Below are 22,414 nucleotides of genomic sequence, written 5' to 3' on the forward strand. Positions count from 1 at the left end.
CATCCTCAGCGAACATGTGACAGACCTCATGTGACAAGCATCCCACCACATACCAACTCGGATGAACTGTGGGGTCAAAGTTAGATGCATTCGTGAATATACACTGAGTTGCATGAACAAAAGATTTGTTTGTATATTCACGATTGCATAGTAGAAATCCACATCAAACTTCAGGCTTTTCATAGGCAATAGCTGTGAATCAAATAGGCGTCATATTTATGCGATAGCTGATTTTTAGATATTAGCAGAAACCATGTACACGGCACAACGCAAAAGCAGCACGGCCACACAATCAGTCTATAGTATGAACATATAAACATGAGCAGCTGTTTCAGAATTCATGATGTTAACAAGCTACACATCCTAATCCCGCTTTGCAATCATCGACTCTGCTGCATTTGATGGGATGGCAATAGCATGAAGCAACAATAATCATCTAATCACCAACACAGCAGCAGTGCAAAGAGAGTTCAATGCCTTCTCGAGTATGCGCTAGAGAAATCTACTTCTGAATACAACACACAGATGAGTACCAGAAAATAACCTAAAATACGATTTTAGCTGGACATAATAAGTTCACTTCGCAAGTGAATCCCTCTTGGGCATCACATACAAGGTCGGCGATATGAATCCTGCATGTATAAACACAGAAGAATAAGTTAGACACGGTATAACAATCCTAAAAAACTATTACAAAAAAGGGCCTCCCTTTGACTATTACAAAAAACAGTGAACTTATTATGTCCAGCTATATTGATTTATTATCAAAAGGATGTTCCATCCCTTGTACATTTTCCTTCTACCCTCCAGTACAATATTTACTTCTGACATACACTCTCGTCTATATTCCGCCTCAATCTATATTCAGAGTCGCGTTGTAGCAGCTAAAAGCTGCTATAACTGTGTGATAGCTCAATAGTTGTAGTAGCTACGGGTCTGCAACTACTATAAATATGCAGCTGCTTAGTTGAAGCAGTTATAATATCGTAACAGCTACAAAATGTCAATTTAGATAAAAAAAAATAGGAGAAAGATAATAGTGAAAATAAATTGCAACTTTAGTGGAAAACAGGTGTATCATTTTACAAGAGAGGTAGGGTGTGCTTTTGACAATTCAATAAACAAGGGGCGCCCTTTTGAATTTTACCCACAAAAAAGTTGGGCAAAAATAAAAAAGGCATCCCAAATTTTACAAATATCATAAGGGAACTTTTTTCAAAAAAACATAAATCCAAGACTCCCCTTCAATGTTTTTATCCCGAAAATATCCCTTGACCCAACGCTATTGTAGAAGCTACCGAGTAGTTATTACAATGTGTAGAAGTGACGGGGTAGCTACTACAATATGTAGAAGTTACCCAGTAGCTACTACATGTTTAGGATGAGTTTAGAGTTTGAGATTTACACCGTGGAGAAGCTATCCAATAACTACTACAACGTATAGAAGCTACCAGTAACTGCTACAATGCGTTTAGGATTTAAGATCTCTAAACACTATTATATCAAAATACTATTTCTCAATTTGGTCAAAATTATTTAACTTCATGAAAATTACTTTTAAACTGTTGTATTAGTTAAAACATCCACATCAAATTCCTTATCCAAAATTTAAAATTCAAGATAAAAGAACTACTTTATTAAATTTAAATATCCACTTTTCACTACATAATACATCAACTTCCTTATAATTTATCATATCTTTATTTTTTTTTATTATTTTTTCTTTCCTCTTATTATCTGTGAAATGGCAAACGTGGAAGTGGAAAATGAGAATTAGAGGAAATAATATTTAATGTTTAGGTAACGAATTCCATTCCCCAAATTTAAAGTACTAATTTATAAAATCTAAATTTAGGGAATGGGTAGGTTAGCTAATGCAAAAAAAAAAAAATGTAAAATATAAAATTTTAGGCAAAATCTTTGTTTAGGGAATTTGATGTGCATGCTCTTTCCATGTAGTTACTACAACCCTAAAATTCTAAACTCAGCTTAAATACGTTGTAACAGCAACTCGGTAGTTTCTGCACGATATAAATCATAAACTCACTCTAAACACGTAGTAGCTACTTGATATTTTCTACACATTATATCAAATACTTTGTAGCTTCTACACGTTGTAGCAGTTACTGATAGCTGCTACAACAACATTGAATCAAAAGGGTATTTTCAGAAAAAAAGAATCATTAAAGAGACACCCATTTTATGTTTCATTTAATTTGGGATACCCTTTTGATTTTTTTTCTCAAAAAAAACATCAAAGACAACAACGATATTAGTATTGGAAGAGGCCCACCCCGCATGCAAACCTGTAGAATGTTCAAGTTACTAATACTTTAAGCTTCCTTGAAGAGGTGATCGTAGGAGTGAACATAGATTTGATAAACGGTCATTTCAAACTGCCTGATCAGGTCGGAATTTGTTCTTGGCCATTGATTCTTTATTAAATAGCCATCAATGGCTGAAATCAAAATCCTGCCAGATCGAGAGGCTGAAAAGGAAGCATCAATAGAAATTTCTATGGAGGACCCCTCCATAGGATTTGCATTCCAAAGAAGTCAGTAACATTTGCATTCGAGGCAGAGGAAAGGATTCAGGTCAACTTTTGGTAACATAATTAGCGACCACAAGGACATAAAGGATACAATATTGTATTCAATTCGGGGCACAGAAAGACTAATTATTTAATATAATTTGGATAACAAAGTATGGTTTTTAAACTGGAATACATATTTAATATGCTTGCTTCATTCAAGGGGTGTCATTTGAAGCAACCCAGACTGAACTAGATCATATTGAGTACTTTATATTAAATTTTTTATAAGCAAACAACACTAAGTCTAAGTAGCATATCAATGAAATTTTTAATTTGGTTATTCTTGAACCAAATTAACATTCAAGAATTAAGATTTTGTAAAATTTTAATATCAAATAGCAACTATTTTTAGACAAATATAAAGGAAAAGAGTATTAAATTAAAATATATTTTGATAAAATATTACAATGCCTAACCACTAATAATAAAAACCAATCACAAAAATATCCAGGTTTGATTTAGTTTACTTTATGATTAATTAAAATGGCATTGAATTATTATGCTACCATCAATGTGAATTGATCAATTACAACTACTGCTCTCATCACTGAGAATGGTATTGTATCTCCTAGATGAGGTATCTTAACTATGATTACCGTTGAGAGATTAATCCAAGGGGAGAAAAATTCATGGTGACCTCTTCCCCTTCCCTTCAACATTTTCATGTCACCCCTCCCTTGCTAAATCAAAAGCTTATGATTCCATTACTTCAGGTCTTTCTTAAATTTTAGCAATTTTGGTTAATTATGCCAACAATCTACCGCCAAAATTGTTAAATCTTAACCCAGCCACCTAGAAATGAATCTACCAATTTCACAGTTAGAGTGATCTTGGTAGTCTATAGAATATCCCTGACAAGAATATATATGAAATAAACAGAGATAACTAAGCAGACAATACCAGATAAACCGATAACGGGTAAAACTTGACAAAAAAAACAATATATAAAATTATAATAATATAGAAGAAGCATGACATGAGTACAGTCATGAAGTGAATTTGACAGACAGGAATATTAACGAAATAAAAATGCCGTAGGTAGTTTTAACCACAAATATATCATATAACACAAACAGGTTTTTATTCTCTTGCATCATTTGATATTGGTGACAGGTGGACAGGTTGCATTAGTAGAGACTATGTTAATTAGATATAAATTAAGAAATATTAAAAATGTGAGAGTTCGTACTTGCCAGGTATGCAAGTAGCCATGTAGTTTATTCACTATGAAATTGTCAAAACTGCACATCACCGACAGTATATAGCTTGATCAATCTGTGGGGGAATCTGTTTTATCTCAGTTCCAAGCTCTTGTTCAATCCGATACCTGTAGTGAAGCAATTATTTTTTTGTCAGGGAATAGGGTAGTGATGAAAAATAAAATGAAATTGATGCAATAGTAGCTTGAGGATTGGCAAGCCATCATACAAGTTAAAACGATCTTCATAGGTAATAAGATTGACAGCTAAACCAAGATGACCATATCTTCCTGAACGACCAACCTGAAACAACCCAACTGTCAGCCTACAGGAACAAATTACAATAAATTTGGCATAATGCAGTTAAATAGCCAAATGTATTTGATGATTCAATGACATGGACGCGCAGACATAATCAAGGTGATGCCAGTCAACCTATACCTCATTTCTTTCTCAAGAAAATCGAATCAAAATGTCATTTTCTTAAAAAATAAAGTTATATCAACAAACCTCATAAGAGTCGCTTTTAAATTAGATGGTAGTTCTTTTTTTAAAAATTCTGCTTCTATTTGAATTAATAAAGAAATGCTATTGACAAGTTCATGTTTCGACAAACTCTCAGTTAATATAAACAATCAAGTATTAAGATCATACCCTGTGAAGATATGTTTCAGAGTTCTTTGGAAAATCAAAATTGATGACAACATTAACAGCTTGAATGTCAATTCCTCTGGTAAAGAGATCTGCAAAAGTAGCCAAATATGTTATAAGAAACAAGCATTCTATGAGCAAGATATCAAACATATCATTTGTGCGCCATTAATTCATGTCGTAGGCAAAAATCGAATATCTAAAAAACAAGAAAGAATGGCCAATGAAATCGAAATAATGAATCATAAATGTAGAAATATAGTTCAGATTTAAATTCTATATACAACAGAAACCAATATGGATGGTCTTTTTTATAATGATAAACTAAAGAGAGTTACTCACAATTTTATGTACTTAATATTTCTTTTTGAAAAAAAAAATGCGGGATTGACTGAACTAGAAAATTTACTCTTTACTCATTAAGGATGACATATACCGCAGTTGTCTGACATCCAATTTCAAGGTAATTGGACCAGAAGTTCCTCATCAAGAGTAGCAAGATGAAGACAAAAGAGGAGACAATGCACCTGGTAGAATCAGACAGTATATTCCAAGGTAATTAGAGAAGAGTTTCTCTTAGTTCCTCTCCTATTGTTAGTTTGTCTATAGAACTGCATGGTATATATGTATTTATTTGTCCAGTAGTATCTTTTCCTGTGATGAACATCTATGTTGGATAATTATTATTGCCAGTCAAATTTCAAAAAAATTAAAATAATCACTGAATCTTATATAAAAGGGTGCAATGGGATAAACAACCATTCTAGGCAGCTTAACTAACTGTATATATGATTACCTCTCTTCCAAAACATAATGACTCCAAGCGTTGCAGACAATAACATAAACAACAGTCAAGGTACGACTATCCCAACATTAGTGAAACAAGTTACTACAAGATCATAGAAATAAACAGGTGCCATTGAGGATTATAGGCATCTCACATCCCCTCTATAGCACCAAAATGCTATTGTTGACTGAGACACTAGGCTTTTGCGCAGGCAAAGAAATGCAAGTAATTTCAAAAAATAAACATCATAACAATGTATGATAAATTTAAACACACACACACACACACAAAATCAAAATCATTTTTCAAACCTAACAAACAAATACATCAACACTAATAAAGGAATTGAAGAGCACACATTCTCAAATCTAAAAAAAACATCTAAAACAACTGAAGTTAGAACCAATTAGTCATCTAGATTTTGATCTTCTCATACCACTCAAGGACAACAATCAGGAACAAGAAAGATTGTGGGATACTAAAAAAAAAATCATATACCCCAATTATCCTTGTAATATAACTTCACAAGATCCATGTAGCTAGCCTCAAATAGCTAGGACTTATACATCGTGACCTTGGCAATACACAATCTCTTGAGATTAGAGAATGAGAGAAGAAAAAGGATAAGAGAGGAAGGAAAAAATGAGGGAGTAGAGAGAGAGAAAATAACTCTAAATACTTAAATCACAACTAGATATCACCTACGAGTTATGCCAATACATAGGATTTGCACAAAATAAAGAAATAAAAATATAAGAAATAAAAAAAAAAATAGTGAGAACCATGAAATCTCACCTCATAAAGTGACTCAATCCAATCGCCTGGTACACTAAATTAAAAAAAAAAAAAAAAGGTACTAGATCTTGAGAACATCCAGATCTTGAAATCATGTTCGCAACAATATTTCCATGAGTCATTATTCAACTAATACATATGCAAAGAGTAATAAGACAAGCCTAGCTTATTGTCTAGAAGACCGACAGTTACAGGCACACTAAGAATACGAATGATTGATTCCGAGTAAAAACTAATAAAGATTTAAAACCAATAGCATACCTGTGCAAACAAGGTTCCTGCATGCACCATTGCGGAAGTCATGGAAGACACGATTCCTGTGATCTTGCAACATTTTAGCATGAATGTAGAAGCAAGAATAACCCAACTCTGTGATTTTCTTTGCTAATAGTTCCACCCGATTAACAGAGTTACAGAATATAATGGATTGATTAATTTGAAGCTGTCAAAACAAGTAAACTTGTCATTTTCAGACTGATAGAGCATTTCAAACTAGAAAATAGTCCAAATTGAGGATAACCTTTGAGAAAAGGGCATTCAGGCAGTGGACCTTCTGCCTCTCTTCTACAAAAGCATAATATTGGGTTATTCCCTTCAGTGTGAGTTCATCCATTAGATTGATAATATATGGTTTTGGTAGGTATCTGTCTTTAAAATCCTTAACAGTAACAGGAAATGTTGCTGAAAACATTAAAATTTGTCTATTAGCAGGAAGAAACTGAATGAGCTGCTCTATTGATGGTTGAAACTCAGGAGAGAGAAGCTTGTCAGCCTGTTAAAAAGCAAAACTGCAATTTCATCAGAAAAGAGACCAAATAGGACCAGTTTCACAAGTGGCTATCATTAGAATCACATTTTAGAGATATGATTAAAAGAAGAAAAAACACAAGAGTACAAGTTATAGATATAGGGTTCAAAGGACAATATTATTTGCTCAAAACTGAAGCAAACATTGACCTAGTACAGTAAGATCAAGCTTCAAAATATTACCTCATCCATGATAAGCATGGAACAGAAATCCAAATCACAAATGCCTTTATTTGCAAGATCAAGTATTCGACCAGGAGTCCCAACCAGTAAATGAACAGGTTGATATAACCGCATAATATCATCCTTCAAGCTAGTTCCTCCAGTAGTTACCATAACCTGAATCTTCAGATGTTTTCCAAGTTCCTTACAAACTTGTGACGTTTGAAGAGCTAATTCTCTCGTGGGAACCAATATCATACCTGAATAAAAAAAATTTAGCAATTAATGGGTAACAAAAAAAATAAAATCTCAGAATACAAAGCTATATCGTGTGTGAAGGGCATTTTCATACAGACAAATTATGCAGCTCAAGTAACTAGCATGGGTCTTTGATGTATGCTACCATTTTGAGTTGCAGAAACATTGCAATCAGGTATAGTACATTATTCCTAAAGGATCTTTAAACAGTAGGAGAAATATTATTATCATATTTAGTATCTTACAGAAAGAAAGATAATTTCACACATTATCACCTTAGCAAATCAGCATGCAAAGAATGCATACACACTTCAGAGTTGTCGTGCTCAAGAACACAGAAAACCCGAAGACAAGCAAAGGCAAAAATAAACCAACAAAATTTCTAACGTTCATATTTGATTGAATAAAAATAAACATCAAAGCACAGTTACAACATTTCTGTGGAACAAGAAAAAATAGTGAGGGAAAACCTTGAATGACATTGTGATCTTGCTCAATTTTTTCAAGTGCAGGAATACAAAATGCAGCTGTCTTTCCAGTCCCATTTTTAGCTCTCGCAAGAATGTCACAACCAGTGAGTGCAATAGGGATGCTTTCTTCCTGAATAGGCGAAGGCCTTTCAAAACCTTTCTCATATATGCCCATAAGAAGTTCTCGCTTCAGAAAATAATCTTCAAACTCATTTCCTTTTGTTGCAGTCACATCCTAGCAAGTGAATGGTCACAACTATAACAAGAATAGACATAGTCGTACAGAAATATGACTTGCCAGCCAAAAAATAACCACCATATAATCTAAAATTCATGGTCTAATTCACTGACAAAAGAAGAATTTCACATTGATCTAACAATCTTGATGGAAGGTGCTTCTTTGACTGAATAGGACGTTCTCATGAAAGTATAGGCTAAATTTTGGATTTGTAGCACTGGCATAAAGAATATATGTATTAAATACATTTTGGAAACAATGTAGAGTCAAATATATAAAATACTAGATATGAATATATATGCATCTGGAAGTTTAGAATTTTATTATGCAGAGCTCTGAGTATACGCCTGTTTAACCTCATTTAATCATACTAGTAATTGGTTGGATTTTATTAACATACATATTTCTTGATTCGAATGATGAACAAGGTAAACATGTATAATACATTTTCTAAATCATACAGAGTTAAGGAAAAACTAATTTTACCTCTGTTTTGTAGCGGGTGTCACGAGGGGGAATCTTTAATTGCGCCTTCCAATCTTGGGAACTGATATTATCAACATAAAAATTAACAAGAATGATGCAACGGTGCATATATTTTTACTATTGTTATAACAGAAAATGACTTCCCTTTTAGCAAAATAAATAAGTGGCAATATCAATACATCTAAATAATGTGCACCAGCTACATGACACTTTTGTGGCAGAGATATGATTGTTACTATGGATATGTGGGTAAATAGAAAAAGATAAACTCAAATACACTTTTTACTAAGAACAACTACGTTTACCTCCAATAAATGATGAAATTAGAGGAATATGTAAGGATGGTATGGATATGCTAGAAAATGACCAATAAATTATATCGTTAGAAAAGTTGAATTGGTTAAACTTGAAATTAAAAATGGTATAGGGAGAGCAAAAACAGAAAAACTCCAGTTAACGAGTGTAAAAGTTTATCTAAGCATTAAGATGACGATGATGCACTCCTGTAGCATTAAATAGAGTAGTTAGGAACATGATGCCTAGAATTGTTAAGGAGATAATTACATTCAGTAAGATTGAATTGTAACATGATGCCTCATTGTCCCAATCAGTTAAAACTGTATTCTTAGTTATCAAACAACTGAATTCTAGCATTGCTACCTGCCATCCTTTAATAAGTTTCTAAATAAGCGACAGTGGATTCTCTTGTTCAACTATAATAAAAAAGCTTCCCACACTTGACTTCCCAGAAGTCAGTTTTTTCTCAAAATCACATCTAGATCAAGCGACCTTATTTGTATAAAAGCAAACTTTTGATAACTTAATCTGAATAAGTACCCAAGATTTATCATAAGTCTATGGAAGTTGCAGAAAAGGCTGTGAATTGTAGGTGGTTCTGTTAGCAACAGTTAGTTGATTATTCTATTATATATGAGTAGGTAAAAAAAATCAATGGGGTGCCTACAAAGAAATATACCAATTAATTTAAACCATTTAATACACAAGTCTAAAGCACAAGGTTGCATGGATTTTGAAATCAAAGACAACAACCCTACATGTTGATTTCACTTCCAAAATAAAAGAAAATGGACTTCAGCTTCTACCACTCTACACCAAAAGCACAGGAGCGTCACATCCATCAAACAGAAGCCATAATCAGGCATGGATATAGAGGTGTAAATTATTCAATGAAACTACAACACTATACCAACAAAAAGTTAATTCAGTTAGTATTTCTTAATCCTTTAAATTTAGTGGGGTTGGAGAACTGTATGTTTAACTTTGGTTGAGTTTGGTTGATTGCAAATAAGACAAAAAAAGTAAATTACCAGGTAGTTAATGAAGTTAACCACAATATGTAAGAAGAGTTGACTGCTCAGTGCTCAAACTTTGACAGGTAAAGAATCATCGCTGATGTTAAATTACTTATCATCACAAAGAAATTATAAAAAAAATATATACAAGTTATGAGTAGTGCGTGGCTGAGTTAACAGGATCTTTTTAGATTTTAATTAGATTCTATTATATTTTAGTAGGTTAAATAAATATATACACGATACTTGGAAGGAAATATACCTATTTTCTTAGACCATTTAATACATAAGCATAAGCCAGAATATTTCTTGGAATATGACATCAAAGCCAACACAGATTTCAAGTTCATTTCACTTCCAGAACAAAAGAAAATAGCTTCAGTTTCCTCAACTTTGCACCAAAAGAGCTGATTGTTACTTTCATCCAACAGAAGCCATGCTCATACATGGTCATAGAAGTAATTAATCAACTAAAGCTGCAAAAACTAAAACTAAACCAATCCCAACCCAAAATAATGTTAATTCATGCGTGTTTTCCATTATCCTTCCAATTCAATTGGGTTGAAAAACTCTATTTGCAAACCAAAGAGAAAAGAAAACCCAAAGTTGTGCAAGATGAGTTGACGGCTCAGTGACTCATCTTTTAGCATGCTCGAGGGACAGATAAACAAGTCAGTAGATGCTAACTAATTTATTGTCACGAGAAATCACTGAAAGCTGCAGCTAATCATGCTCATTGTTAATAGGAAACAACTCATTAGTATCTGATTCTCCACATAATTGCAAATATCAGCACTGACGAGGATTGTATTTACCTGGAATCAGCCGTCTCATTTTGAACGGGCTTTGCTAATTCATAAGCACCAGAATCGACCTCCACAGGGTTCCTCCTCGACCAATGCTGATGCTGCTGATATTGATGCTGAAACTGCGGGGTCGGTTGCCTAGTCACTTGGCTCCGCTGCACATACTGCGGTTGTTGCTGAGGATTCCTCGGGTAAAACCCAGGGTTTGAGCCCCCGCTACCTCCTCGCCCGTTACCCATGCCAGGCGGAGGAAACCTACCACGAGGATTCATCTCACCTTCCTAAGCGACTCAACCACGCGAAGACCGACGAAGAACAGTTTCCCAAGATCTCTCCGGAAAAAAAAATAAAAGTACAAGAGATTCACGTAAAAATTGAAAAGCTGCTGCTACTAAATCTAGGGTTTAGCGATCGGGGGAAGATCGAAATGAGCGAAATAAGAGAGAGAATTTCGTCGATTCGAGATTTTCAACAGGATTTGAGCGAGAAATGGATTCAGCGACGAGGATTTACTGGCGAATAAAAAACCGTAAGTCCGCTCTAACCTCCCTCACGCAGCACGAAGCTCGAGCAGGAAGAGAATGGGGAGGAAGATGGCTTGAGGGGTTTCGCGTTGTTTACTTGTTAGGGCATTGATACCAGTAGAATTACGGATATGGCCTTTACTTTTTTCAAGTTGAGATCATATATCTCCCTTATGCTGATTAATCTTAGATGACTAATCTGGTCCTACAAAATTTTCAGTCCAATGTTCTTAACCGTCCATTAAAAAGTTACTTATTATTACATGCGAAGATTAGTAGATTACCCTTTGTATATTAACATTAACTAACCTGCCTCAAAGCGGAGAGCTAGAAATAGAATTTCCTATTTTAAAACTAGTAACAATATATTATTATCTTTATATTTAAAAATATTAATGTTCTTTTGATATTTACAAACATAAATACCATGTCTTATAATAGCTAGGGTCGTAACTATTTTAAATCATTTAAATCAAATTATTATAAATAATAATTATTATAGTATTGCTACTATAAATTATAGTAGTTATGATTACAATTGGTACTATAAATTACAATAATTATAATCACGACATTATAATATTATTGAAGTAAGTTTAATTATTGTTCCCTTGACAAATTAAATTTTACAAAGTCTTAAATGTAATAAATGAAAGGAAATAGAAAATTATTTTAGGCAATTCTACTCAATAAACAAGCATAGTAATCTAAGCTGACCACATTGACAAGAGCAGTTGAATTAGTAAGATGAAGAATCCTATGCAAATAAATTGACAAGAAATATTTGAATGGATGAAGCTGAAGAATCCTATGCAAATAAATTGAAGCTCATAAGATTGCACAAACATAATTCAGAGTCATAAAACAAATAACCAAACATTCCAAAACAAGAGTAATAGCAAGAAATTTTCAATAAGCAACTCCAATCGAACTTTGAGCAAGAGAAGAACAATCCATCTCATGATAATGAAGGCAATTCAATTATTCCACTACTATCAATGGATTCCTTGCCACTCCACAAGTTGCAAGCACATATAATTCCCTCCTCTCACATGTCACGACAATGAAAAAGGGAGAAAACATAATTCTACAACCAAAAAAAACAATCTCACTGGCTTCCACTACAACGACCAATAGCACCAACAACAATCTCAATAATCCTCTCTCTGTCCGATTTCATTATTTCCGAGTCGCCATCAAAAACAGTAGCACTTTATCTAACAATACCAGCGGTTGTATTCACAAAAAATTAAATTAAATCCGAAAGGGGCGCCACCGGCGCACCGCTTGATGCCGGTTGGCGATGTCCTTTAAATCGCTCACGGGCCCGCTGCCAGCTGTTACGCCTCCAACTCATTGGGCCTGAACCTGTGGTGCGCCCGTTGGAGGAATGAATTCGAACCCCACCGATCACTCTGGTGGACCCCGCGTTTCGCTGATCAGATCGCAACGGTCAGCGTCGCCGGTCGCGTTGGATGATGGTTGGAAGAGGAGCGGCGAGAGATTAGACGTCGGCGAAGAGGTCGTGGTGGCCGTCGCGGAGAAGGAGGTCGTAGGGCGCCCAAAGTGCGTCGAGCGGGCAGGAATGACCGGCGTCGAGGCGGAGCCAGGGTTTCCCCTTGCCGCTCCAATGGAGGAGGCTTACTGGTCCCGGGTGAAGATCGCGGCACAAACCCTCGACGTTATCGCCGCCAAGGCCGTGCTGGTTCCACCGATGCTCCACGCCCTTAACCTCGCCGGCGAAGACGAGTAGGAAAGGGGGCATCGAGCCGAGCTCGTAGATCCGCGCCTCGCGCTTCTGGACCTCCATCCAGGATTCCAGCATCCGGGTGTATCCGCCGGCGCGCCAGCGGTCGAGCTCCATGACCATGACCCCGGTGTTGAAGTAGCATGGCGGGCGGCTGCGGCCGGAGAAGGAGCGGGGAAAGTTCGCATCGGACCAGAATCGGTCGGTGAAGTAGGAGGTGAAGTTGGCATGGCAGTACTCAGGGGCGGCGAGGACGTGGTCCGGGGCGAGGTCGGTGGCCCAGAGGCGGGCGACGTCGTCGACGACGACTAGGTCGGAGTCAAAGTAGATGACGCGGCGGACGGAGCGGGGGAGGATGTCAGCGAGGTAGATGCGCGCGTAGTTGAGGGGCTGGTCGAGGGCGCGGCGGACGGAGGAGGAGATGCGGCCGCGGACGAGGTCGGGATCGAAGCGGTAGACGTCGAAGGCGAGGGAGGGGAAAGAGGCAGCGACGGCGGGACGGAAGCGGCGCGGCCGGGTGGCGAGGAAGTGGAAGAAGAGGGACTCGGGGCAAGAAGCGTGGCGGAGGACCGAGAGCACGCCGGCGAGGGAGCCGCGGAGGTAGGCGGCGTCGAGGGTCATGGCGATGTGGACGGTGGGTGCGGAGGCGCAGCCGGGGCCGTTGCGGAAGGCAGGGGCCTCGCGGAAGCGAGGGAGTTCCGAGGAGGTCGCCAATGCCATCCCGTAGGCAGCGAGGAGAAGGAGCAACGCCGCGAGGAGGGCGGAGAGAGGCATTGGAGGCGGCGGCGGCGGCGAGGGGAAGGAGGAAGAGGGCGGAGCGGAGGAGATGAGATGGGGGAAACAATCATGATAATATTAATAAGGGGGAAGCAACTTACTGTTTCGATGCATCGACGGGCAGGTCCAGGCTGGCTCGACGCGGTTTCCTCCGCTGCTTTTTTTACGTCAAAAGATAAAAACCAAAACAGTAAGTTGTTGAGCGACACCCAAAAATACTTATTTTCTCAATTAGATTTCCATTTTTAGCCTTTCACAGTTAGTGCGGGGCCCATCTGCCATTATTAAATGCCAGGTAGGCTGCTTAACAAGGAGGAGATCGGAGGACGAAACGTATTTTTAAAAAATCAGTGTCGGTGCTTGTGATCGATCATTTCCTTATTTTTTATTTATTTTTTATGTTTTGGTGGCGATGTAAAGCTACCAGGTCTCCTGGTGGCTGGTAGGTCTTTGCTGACTAGGTAAGTAAAACTGTAAAAGGTCTCTGGCAATAGTCCTTTTACTACCAACAGTTTGGAAAATTAGGCCCCTGGTCTGCCAAGACAAACACTAACATAAACTTACTAAAAAAAAATTATTTATTTACAACTGTGTAACATATCCACAAGTGGCTTGCAGTGTTCTCTGGGAATCTTGCCTTGATCCCCACATCAATAATTCTTTATATTTCTTACTGGTGAAGTAAAGGTAACCGGAGTTCACAGTTCAGATCACTGTAAATTAATCTGTCTTTAGAATATAATTAATCTCTCTTTGCGTGTGAATTAGTGCTGCAGCTCGTGTGGAAAGTGTTTTTTGTTTGGTGAGATGTTGTTTTATGCCTTATGTTAAATATGTTAGATTCCGTCTAAAATCAACGAACACGGTAAGTTGGGGATGTGGTTATATGGTTGATGTGATAAAAATTTTACATAGCTATGTAAGATAAAAATATCAGTACTAGACCGAGAAGAGATTTTCAGTATTGACCTTTCAATATTCAAATTAGTGTTCGATGATCTTAAAAATGGAGAATTGTAGGAAGTTTACATAGCTCTGTAAGTTATGCATATCTTTTCTTAAAACTAGGAACTCTTTTTTATAGTGTCAATATGATATTCGTGCACGTATCTTAAAACGTAGACATATCCTCCTAAGTGTCCTAGGAAAAGACAGGTTAAAAAAATATCTCTAACGATCATTTATAAACAGTTATACAATCCTATGATGGGATAGTCTAAAAACTTCTAAAATATAATTGTCCGTTGTACATATCCTGCTATCAAACGATACAAACTCTAAAAAAAAATATGAAAAAATACTTCATGAAATCATGCGCAACCGACTAAAGTTCACTTGATTGGGTTTCTGTCACTCGACGATGTCCTTAGGTCTGCTGAGTCAATTTTTTTTAATATGGGACTTTCAATCCGTAAAAAATTTGTATAGCAGAAAATTCAGTTGAAGAGTTTTCTAGTTAGTTTACTTTTCTGAGGCATGCAAGAAATCTCAGTGATGATGTTTGATATTTGAACAGGTAAAAGATGTTTTTTTTTCTATATTTATTCTCTGAAGCTCTCCACGTCTAACTACCCAATTGTGGAATTAGCTGAATTCTGAAAAAAGAATAATTATATATATATTTTAGAATTAATTAAATAGTGAAGGGGTGCTGTCATTCAATTTCTGGTGTGCCTTCTTTTTCAATTTTTTCCCACAATAATTAATTGTCATTCGCTGATGTTGTTTAGCTGTCGTTTTTGTCCAGCACTAAAATGATAATATTTCAAGGCATTGGGTGTAAATTGAGTGAAGGATATGTTTTGAAAAGACTTGGAGAAAGTTTTAAGCCATTGCTGATTTATAAATTTTCATCCAGATGCATCTTTTTCATTAATTCTTTTTCTTCATTTTCAATTTCTCACTTTCATGCTTGCATTTGAATAGGTTCAAGGACATTTATTTGTTATTCTTAATAATCACTGTTTTAAAAAAAATGATTTCTGAGTGGGTTGTTACTAAATTTTTTAACTCAATCAAATAAAAACCAAACAAAATTTGATTTTTTTTCCTTTATTTTATTATTCTATGTCTATTTCAAAGCTGCACGAAGATAGGATTAAGTTGATTATTACGAGACAAAGATAGAATTTACTGATGGTCCCTTAGTGACGGGTTAGAGAGAAGGTAAATAGCCTTATAATTAACATGAATCTACTTTTTACTTTCTTTCAACATTAACTACGATAATAAAAAGTAAATACAATAATTGAAAGAAATACGAGACAAAAAAATTACTTGATTTATAATCGAGGGGGTTGCTAATCTAAGGCAAATGAATCTCTTTAAATTGATTCCTTCGGCATAAGTCGAAGATGGAGAAATCTTGTACAAGACGTTGACAACTCACGAACAGGACAATTCAAGTGTTGTTATAATGAAGAGGATCAATACTCTATTTATAGCACTTGGGTTGAAAATAGTCGTTTACTGATATGGCGACTCTGGGTGCCTGGACCCACTCCAAGCGCCCCCAGCTGTGCTCCTTATATGCTTGCAATGGATATGCAGCGGTGAGATGATAAAAGTTTATCACCGTCCGGGCGCCTGTACCAAGTCTGAGTGCTCAGAGTGCTATCGACATGGCCTCGTGTTGGTGCAGGTTGTACTAACAGTCTGGTTTTGATGTATGACAAATAGGTTAAAGTTAGATGAGTTGTTTGTCTAACACTTCTACCAAGTGTGCAGGAGTTGACTGGTCTGAAGGAGCTGACATCAAGTTGAAATCTAGCTAGATTCGTGGGGCCCAATAGTTGGTGGAAAATTTAGCTAGGTATGCGGGGCCCGATAGCTGGTACGAAGTCCAGATAGGTCTGCGGGGCCCAATATCTGACAGGAAGTCTGGTTGGGTCTGCGGACTTGACAACTGGCCGAAATCCAATTAGGTCTGTGGACCTGACAATTGGCAGGAACACTTGGTGGATCAGAGACAAGTCAAGTGATTGCAATTGGTAAGTGAAGATAAGCAACTAGAGAAGAGATCCAGTGAGTACGCATTTCCCGTTGAGGGAATTGTAAGCGCCGATTCAACTTAAATCCATTTGGGAAATCTAAGTTGAGATCTTGATTAAATCCTGGTCTCGGAGAGACAGGATCTAATTACTACTCATATTTTATTATGTTGTGCTAACTCTGTTTTGCAAGGAAAAATCTATTTTTGGTTACTCAGGACTAACCTTTTATGCAGGAAAAAACTGCTCAAGAAAAGGGGTCCAGGTGCCCGGAGCTGGTTCGGGCGCCCCGAAGCTGGTGCGGGCGCCTGGAGCTGGTTCGAGCGCCCGGAGCTGGTACAGGCGCCTGAACCAAGCTCGTCTGGGTGGGCCACAGGTGTTTAGGTGCCCAGGTGGTTTGAGTGCCCAGAGTCGATCCGACCGTTCAGAGTCGGTCCAAGCGCCCATACCCGAAACTTCATCCACAAACTGACATAGAGCGTGTCGATTGGTAGAACCATGTGGTCCAGGTGCTCAGTGTTGGTGCAACCTTAGGTCAAGGTTGACCTGGTTGACCAGACTCGAGTTGACTTGACTCGAGTTGTGTTTTGATGTTTGACGAGTTATGTTTGACAATGTTTGACGTGAACAGAAAAGTTGTATCTTGATGTTTTACAAGGATACAAGCTTGGGAGATTGTGGGTGCAACCCGTGGTCAAGGTTGACCTGGTTGACCCGAGGTGAGTTGACTTGACTCAGAAAAGTCCAAGCAGGGAGCTTGGCACAGGAAAAGTCCAAGCAGGGAGCTTGACATGGGAAAAGTCCAAGCAAGGAGTTTGGTATGGTGAAAAGTCCAAGCAGGGAGTTTGGCATGGTGAAAAGTCCAAGCAGGGAGCTTGGCACGGGAAAAGTCCAAGTATGGAGACTTGGCACAGAGAAGTCCAAGTATGGAAGCTTGGCACATGGGAAGTCGGAGAGGGCTCGGTAGCTCGTTCTCCGGACTGTGGTCAGAGAGGGCTCGGGAGCTCGTTCTCTGGACCGGATGGAAGTCGGAGAGGGCTCGGTAGCTCGTTCCCCGAACTGTGCTCAGAGAGGGCTCGGTAGCTCATTCTCTGGACCGGATGTGGAAAGTCCTGGTGAGTGAAGCCAGGCAGACAGATAAGTCCTGGTGAGTGAAGCCAGGCAGTGGGAAAGTCCTGGTGAGTGAAGCCAGGCAGTTCGGAAAGTCCTAGTGAGTGAAGCCAGGCAGTCAGGAAATCCTGGTCAGTGAAGCCAGGTGAAAATCGTAGTGAGTGAAGCTAGGTGAAAGTGAAAGTCCTGGTGAGTGAAGCCAGGCAGTGGGAAAGTCCTGGTGAGTGAAGCCGGGCAGATTGGAAATCCTGGTGAGTGAAGCCAGGTGAAAATCCTAGTGAGTGAAGCTAGGTGAAAGTCCTGGTGAGTGAAGCCGGGCAAGGAAAAATCCAGATGGATCAAGGGTGATCGGACATCTGGTGTTGAGAATGTCAAGTAGGTCAAGGGAGTGACCGGATACTTGACACGAAAAGAAAAGTCCAAGTGGGTCAAAGGGATTGACCGGACACTTGGTGGGGAGTCTTAGCAGGTCAAGGGAGTGACCGGATGCTAAGCATGATGTACCAAGAGGTCAAGGTTGACCGGATATTGGTTTGGACTTGGTTTGGGCAAAAACCAAGACCTGGATCGGTCTGGTGACCGATCCACTGATACTGTGATTTCCTGATCAGTCTGGAGACCGATCAGAAAGCGATCAGTGTGCCTCTGTGAGTTTACTGATCGGTCTGGGGACCGATCAGGGTACGCACAGAGAGTTGGGCAACTCTCTGTGAAAGCATTCTGATCGGTCTGGGGACCGATCAGCATAGAGCCTGATCGGTCTCCATGACCGATCAGAAGAACCCTGGACCGATCAGGGTGGAGCCTGATCGGTCCAGGACTAGCCGTTGTGACTCAATGGCTAGGTTATTTCGGGCTTCTGTGTTCTGGCCTTTTTGCTTACAGGTTCGCAGGTTGGCTCAGGATATCAGAGGTTATAAAAGGAGATCGAGGGATGCTACAGTTATCTTCTACTACTTCTCCGAAGCTTCTGCTTCTTCTTGCTCCTGCCTCTTCTTCTTGCTGCTGCAAGTTCTTCTGCGAGCTTTGCTCAGCTCTTCGTTCCTGAAGCTTTTTGTGAGCTTCCACTCGGATGGGACCAACTGATCAGTTGCTGTTGCTGTTGTGGTTGGATCCGAGAAGCTGCTGCTTCATCCAGTCGAAGAGAAGGCAAGTAAGCGAAGGTGTTTCATACATTTGTATTGTATTTTGCTTCTTGCTGCTTTCTACTCCTGTATTGCTTTTGCAAAACATTGTGGCGAGATTTCTCCACCCAGAAGGAGTGATTATTAGCCGGGTTTCCGGGGTCTCATCCACCGACGGATTGATAGGCTTCGTCCACCTTACGGACACGCCGAGGAGTAGGAGTATATCTCCGAACCTCGTTACATCGACGCATGTTGAGGTTTGATTTCTCCGCTTTCGTTTCTATTATTTTTATTTCCGCTGCGCTAACCCTAATCGTAGGAAGAAACGAGCAATTTGGGGTCGGCTATTCACACCCTCCCTCTCTAGCCGAGTACGACGATCCTAACACTCGGAATGGACGTATTTAAAGGTCTTCGACCCGGAGCTTCAACACAACAATCACTACAAGTTTTCTTCTTGCTCGGTACTTCGAAAAGGCTCCCGCAACGTTGCTATTCTCCACCAACAACCAGCGACCAAGACTTTTCCATTTTATTGTTGTTATTGGTAACTTTTATTTCCAGTTCTTGTACTTAACTCCAATAATCTTTTCTAAACTGTTAGTAGATTATCCAACGAAAGCACTTGATGAGTGCGGACCTTGGAGTAGGAGTCATCGAATGCTCCAAACTAAGCAAAACTCGATTTGTTAGCATTAGTTCATTTTTTCTTCCGCTGCGTACTTCAATTAATTCACTATCGATTTTCGTGATCATTATTCACCCCCCTAGCGTTCTTTCTGATCCTACAAGTCGTATTAGAGCAGGTACCGCTCTGAATTGATGCAACCATCAATTAAGTAAAAGGGGGTGATATTTTTTCCTTCTTTTTTCTTTCTATTTTTTTAAGCTTTTTCGATATAGTCCAAATTGGTACAAACTTATCAAACTTCACGAGGGAACCAAGGATGTAAAGGTAACAAAAAGGGATCTTTATTTAACATAAAAATGTAGGAAGGAGAATCTGCAAGTCAACTACATAGGATAAAGGACATCCTCAACGGGTTTCATACAATCGATCATCAGACGGAAAACCGAGACTTGATAAGGTATGCTCTAAACGCGTTTCCTCAAAATGTACAGTGGGCATCTATCGTGGATGCTTATAAAATTTCAAGGAACTTATCTAAATTTAAACTCGATGAATTGGTTTGTGAACTTGAACTCCATGAACAGACTAACTCAAAACAGGTCGAGAAAGGTATTACTCTTTTTGCAGGTCCCTCAAAAGAAGCTAAACAGAAGAACAAACCAGAGTTAAAATTTGAATCTGACTCAGAAGACAAAGAAGAACAACTTGTGAATATGGTCAGAAAAATGTTCACAAGAAGAAAGAACAACTTCTCGAAGAAGGACCTACAAAAGGTAATCAAGTCAAATGACACGAAGGTGAAGATCGCATGCTACAGGTGTAACAAGAAAGGACATTACAAGCACGACTGCCCAAAGGTGAAAGATGACAAATCCAAAGCAACTAGAAAGAAAAAGGCACTCAAGGTGGCGTAGGACGAATCATCTTCAGAAGAATCGGATGTCGAAGATTAGAAGCACCACAACTAGCTCGTACTGATCGCAACAGGACCGGAATCAAAAAGCGAGTCGGAACAAGATGACGAATCCGAAGATGAATCAAGCCACGAGTTCGCATTCGTTTTCGAAGGTTCGAACAAGGTATCTTCTATCATAACCTCAAAGTTCTTTTGAATTATCGCATGTTTAAATAAAAAATTAATTAAACATGAAAAATAATCCAAATCAATTCTTGAGGGAAATCAACGCCTCAAGGAACAAGTTGAAAAAAGGAATCTAAAGCAAGATATAAAACTTGAGGAGGAAAATAAAATTTTTAAAAATAAAATTAATAATCTTAAAGGATTATTAGAATCCTTTATAACTAGATAAAAAAATTTAGACTTAATTCTTAAAATCCAAAATGTTGTATATAATAAATCCAGGCTCGGATACAAGTCCTACTCAACAAACAAAACTTTTATATCACTGATAAGTTAAAACAAAAATCTGAGCAAAGCTTGAGTTCCAAAACCGTGTCTTACCACGCAAATAGGACTCAATAAATTCTATGTACCCAAAATTGAAATTCATTATCTAAAACCAAATCCAACTAAACTCATTAACTCAAAACTAAATAATCAAATCAAATCAAATAATAAAATAAACTCAAACAAGTCAAACTCAAATAAATCAAATAATTACCATCAAGTTTATTATAACTATAAAAACAAATGACATAAACCTAAAACATAAAAACTCAATAATTCAGGAGGAGACTCCAAATTAGTTGGCACCTCCAAAATATTAGTTTACCCGGCTGGATAAGTAAAATTAGATCAAATAGGGACAAAATTTTAACTTGAAAATTAGTACGGGAGAAGTTTTGGATGATAGTAAGTTAGGGAAGCTCTGTCTATGCATGTCTAGGAAGATATGGCTTCGTCCTGGTGCATTTGGCTTAATGAAACTAACTGAAACTACCCTCTACCAATCCTAGCTAGTTAGACCAAAGTTTTGTTATTAAGTTCAGTGGATAGGACTATTTGGAAAACCTCGAAAGTATGGTTACTCTAATGATGTCCAAGTTACTCACCATAGCCTAGAAGTTTATCCGAAGAATGCTCATTTGTTGAACCCAAAGCTAAACTTGAATTTAACATAAAGTTAAACCAAACCCTGAAATTCAATTTAACTCATCTCACAAAACCATAGTATTCCTGTTCGAAAGCGTGAAGCTGGAAAGCCGGGGATGTGGCGGCTCTGCTGATTAGATGAAGACCTTGCTCCTCTGTAAAACAAACTAAGCAAGGGAAGGTGTCCCTGGCATTGACCCTCCGACGCTCAAGTTAGAAATAATAAGGAAGAGAAATCGAGAATAATAGATGCAGAGATCAATCTTACTTTCTTCATACTTAGCATATTCTTTTATACCTTTCTTAGTGACCCTCCATCTTCTCTTGTTTAATGATATTAATTACCGACAGAAGGCATCTTTGTCTTGGCTTCTCACATTTATGGAACTAGTATCAATCATCGGCAGAAGAAATTTATCTTGGCTTCTTTGCATTCAATAATAGATGGAATGTTCTCTTTTATTCTCTCTTCTCCTTATTAAGTATCTCAATCTTTTTCTCTTTTATTATTTTATCGGTTCGTTATTAATACGTGCAATGCCATACCCCGAGTCGAACAGGTGGCCCGCTCGGCCCGTTCTCCTACCAACCAAGCTGACCAGACACTGGTTCATCTGGTCGGTCGATCGGACAGTGGTTCATCCAATCAACCGATGTAGCCACCTTCCGCCCGGGTTATACGGACAAGCCTCGCTTAAGCCCTGGTATTGATCACCCTGACTTTGACCTACACTGTGACAATTGACTCGTACCAAATGGACTCTTCCTTATCACCGTATCATAAGCCTTCCCATCAAGTCTAGTCGAAGGAGGCTACAAGTCCGACTGACTAGACAGGCTGTGTCTTCAGCGGATTCCACACCCGATCAGACTATGCGTGATCCCCAATC

General features: G+C 38.3%; 2 protein-coding genes across 3 annotated transcripts; both read right to left on the minus strand.

Annotated features, from left to right (window-relative positions):
• Positions 1-283: 283 nt before the first annotated feature.
• On the minus strand, positions 284-11,181 carry LOC121996695 (DEAD-box ATP-dependent RNA helicase 6-like). Of its 2 annotated transcripts, none has more exons than XM_042550754.1 (10): positions 10,575-11,181; positions 8,447-8,507; positions 7,723-7,957; positions 7,016-7,254; positions 6,546-6,797; positions 6,287-6,467; positions 4,447-4,535; positions 4,022-4,095; positions 3,787-3,920; positions 284-632 (listed from the first exon to the last, which is right to left on the minus strand). In XM_042550754.1, exons 1-9 carry the CDS (start codon positions 10,835-10,837, stop codon positions 3,842-3,844), a joined length of 1,473 nt encoding a protein of 490 aa, XP_042406688.1. In that variant the 5' UTR covers positions 10,838-11,181; the 3' UTR covers positions 284-632; positions 3,787-3,841. The 2 variants fall into 2 exon arrangements, with proteins under 2 accessions (XP_042406688.1, XP_042406687.1); XM_042550753.1 differs by having other exon boundaries at positions 3,783-3,920.
• Positions 11,182-12,047: 866 nt separating this feature from the next.
• On the minus strand, positions 12,048-13,677 carry LOC121996696 (probable galacturonosyltransferase-like 3). The gene has a single exon (XM_042550755.1). It carries the CDS (start codon positions 13,608-13,610, stop codon positions 12,594-12,596), a length of 1,017 nt encoding a protein of 338 aa, XP_042406689.1. The 5' UTR covers positions 13,611-13,677; the 3' UTR covers positions 12,048-12,593.
• Positions 13,678-22,414: the final 8,737 nt, after the last annotated feature.

This window comes from Zingiber officinale, chromosome 6A (genome assembly GCF_018446385.1).
Source record: "Zingiber officinale cultivar Zhangliang chromosome 6A, Zo_v1.1, whole genome shotgun sequence".
Taxonomy (NCBI): domain Eukaryota; kingdom Viridiplantae; phylum Streptophyta; class Magnoliopsida; order Zingiberales; family Zingiberaceae; genus Zingiber; species Zingiber officinale.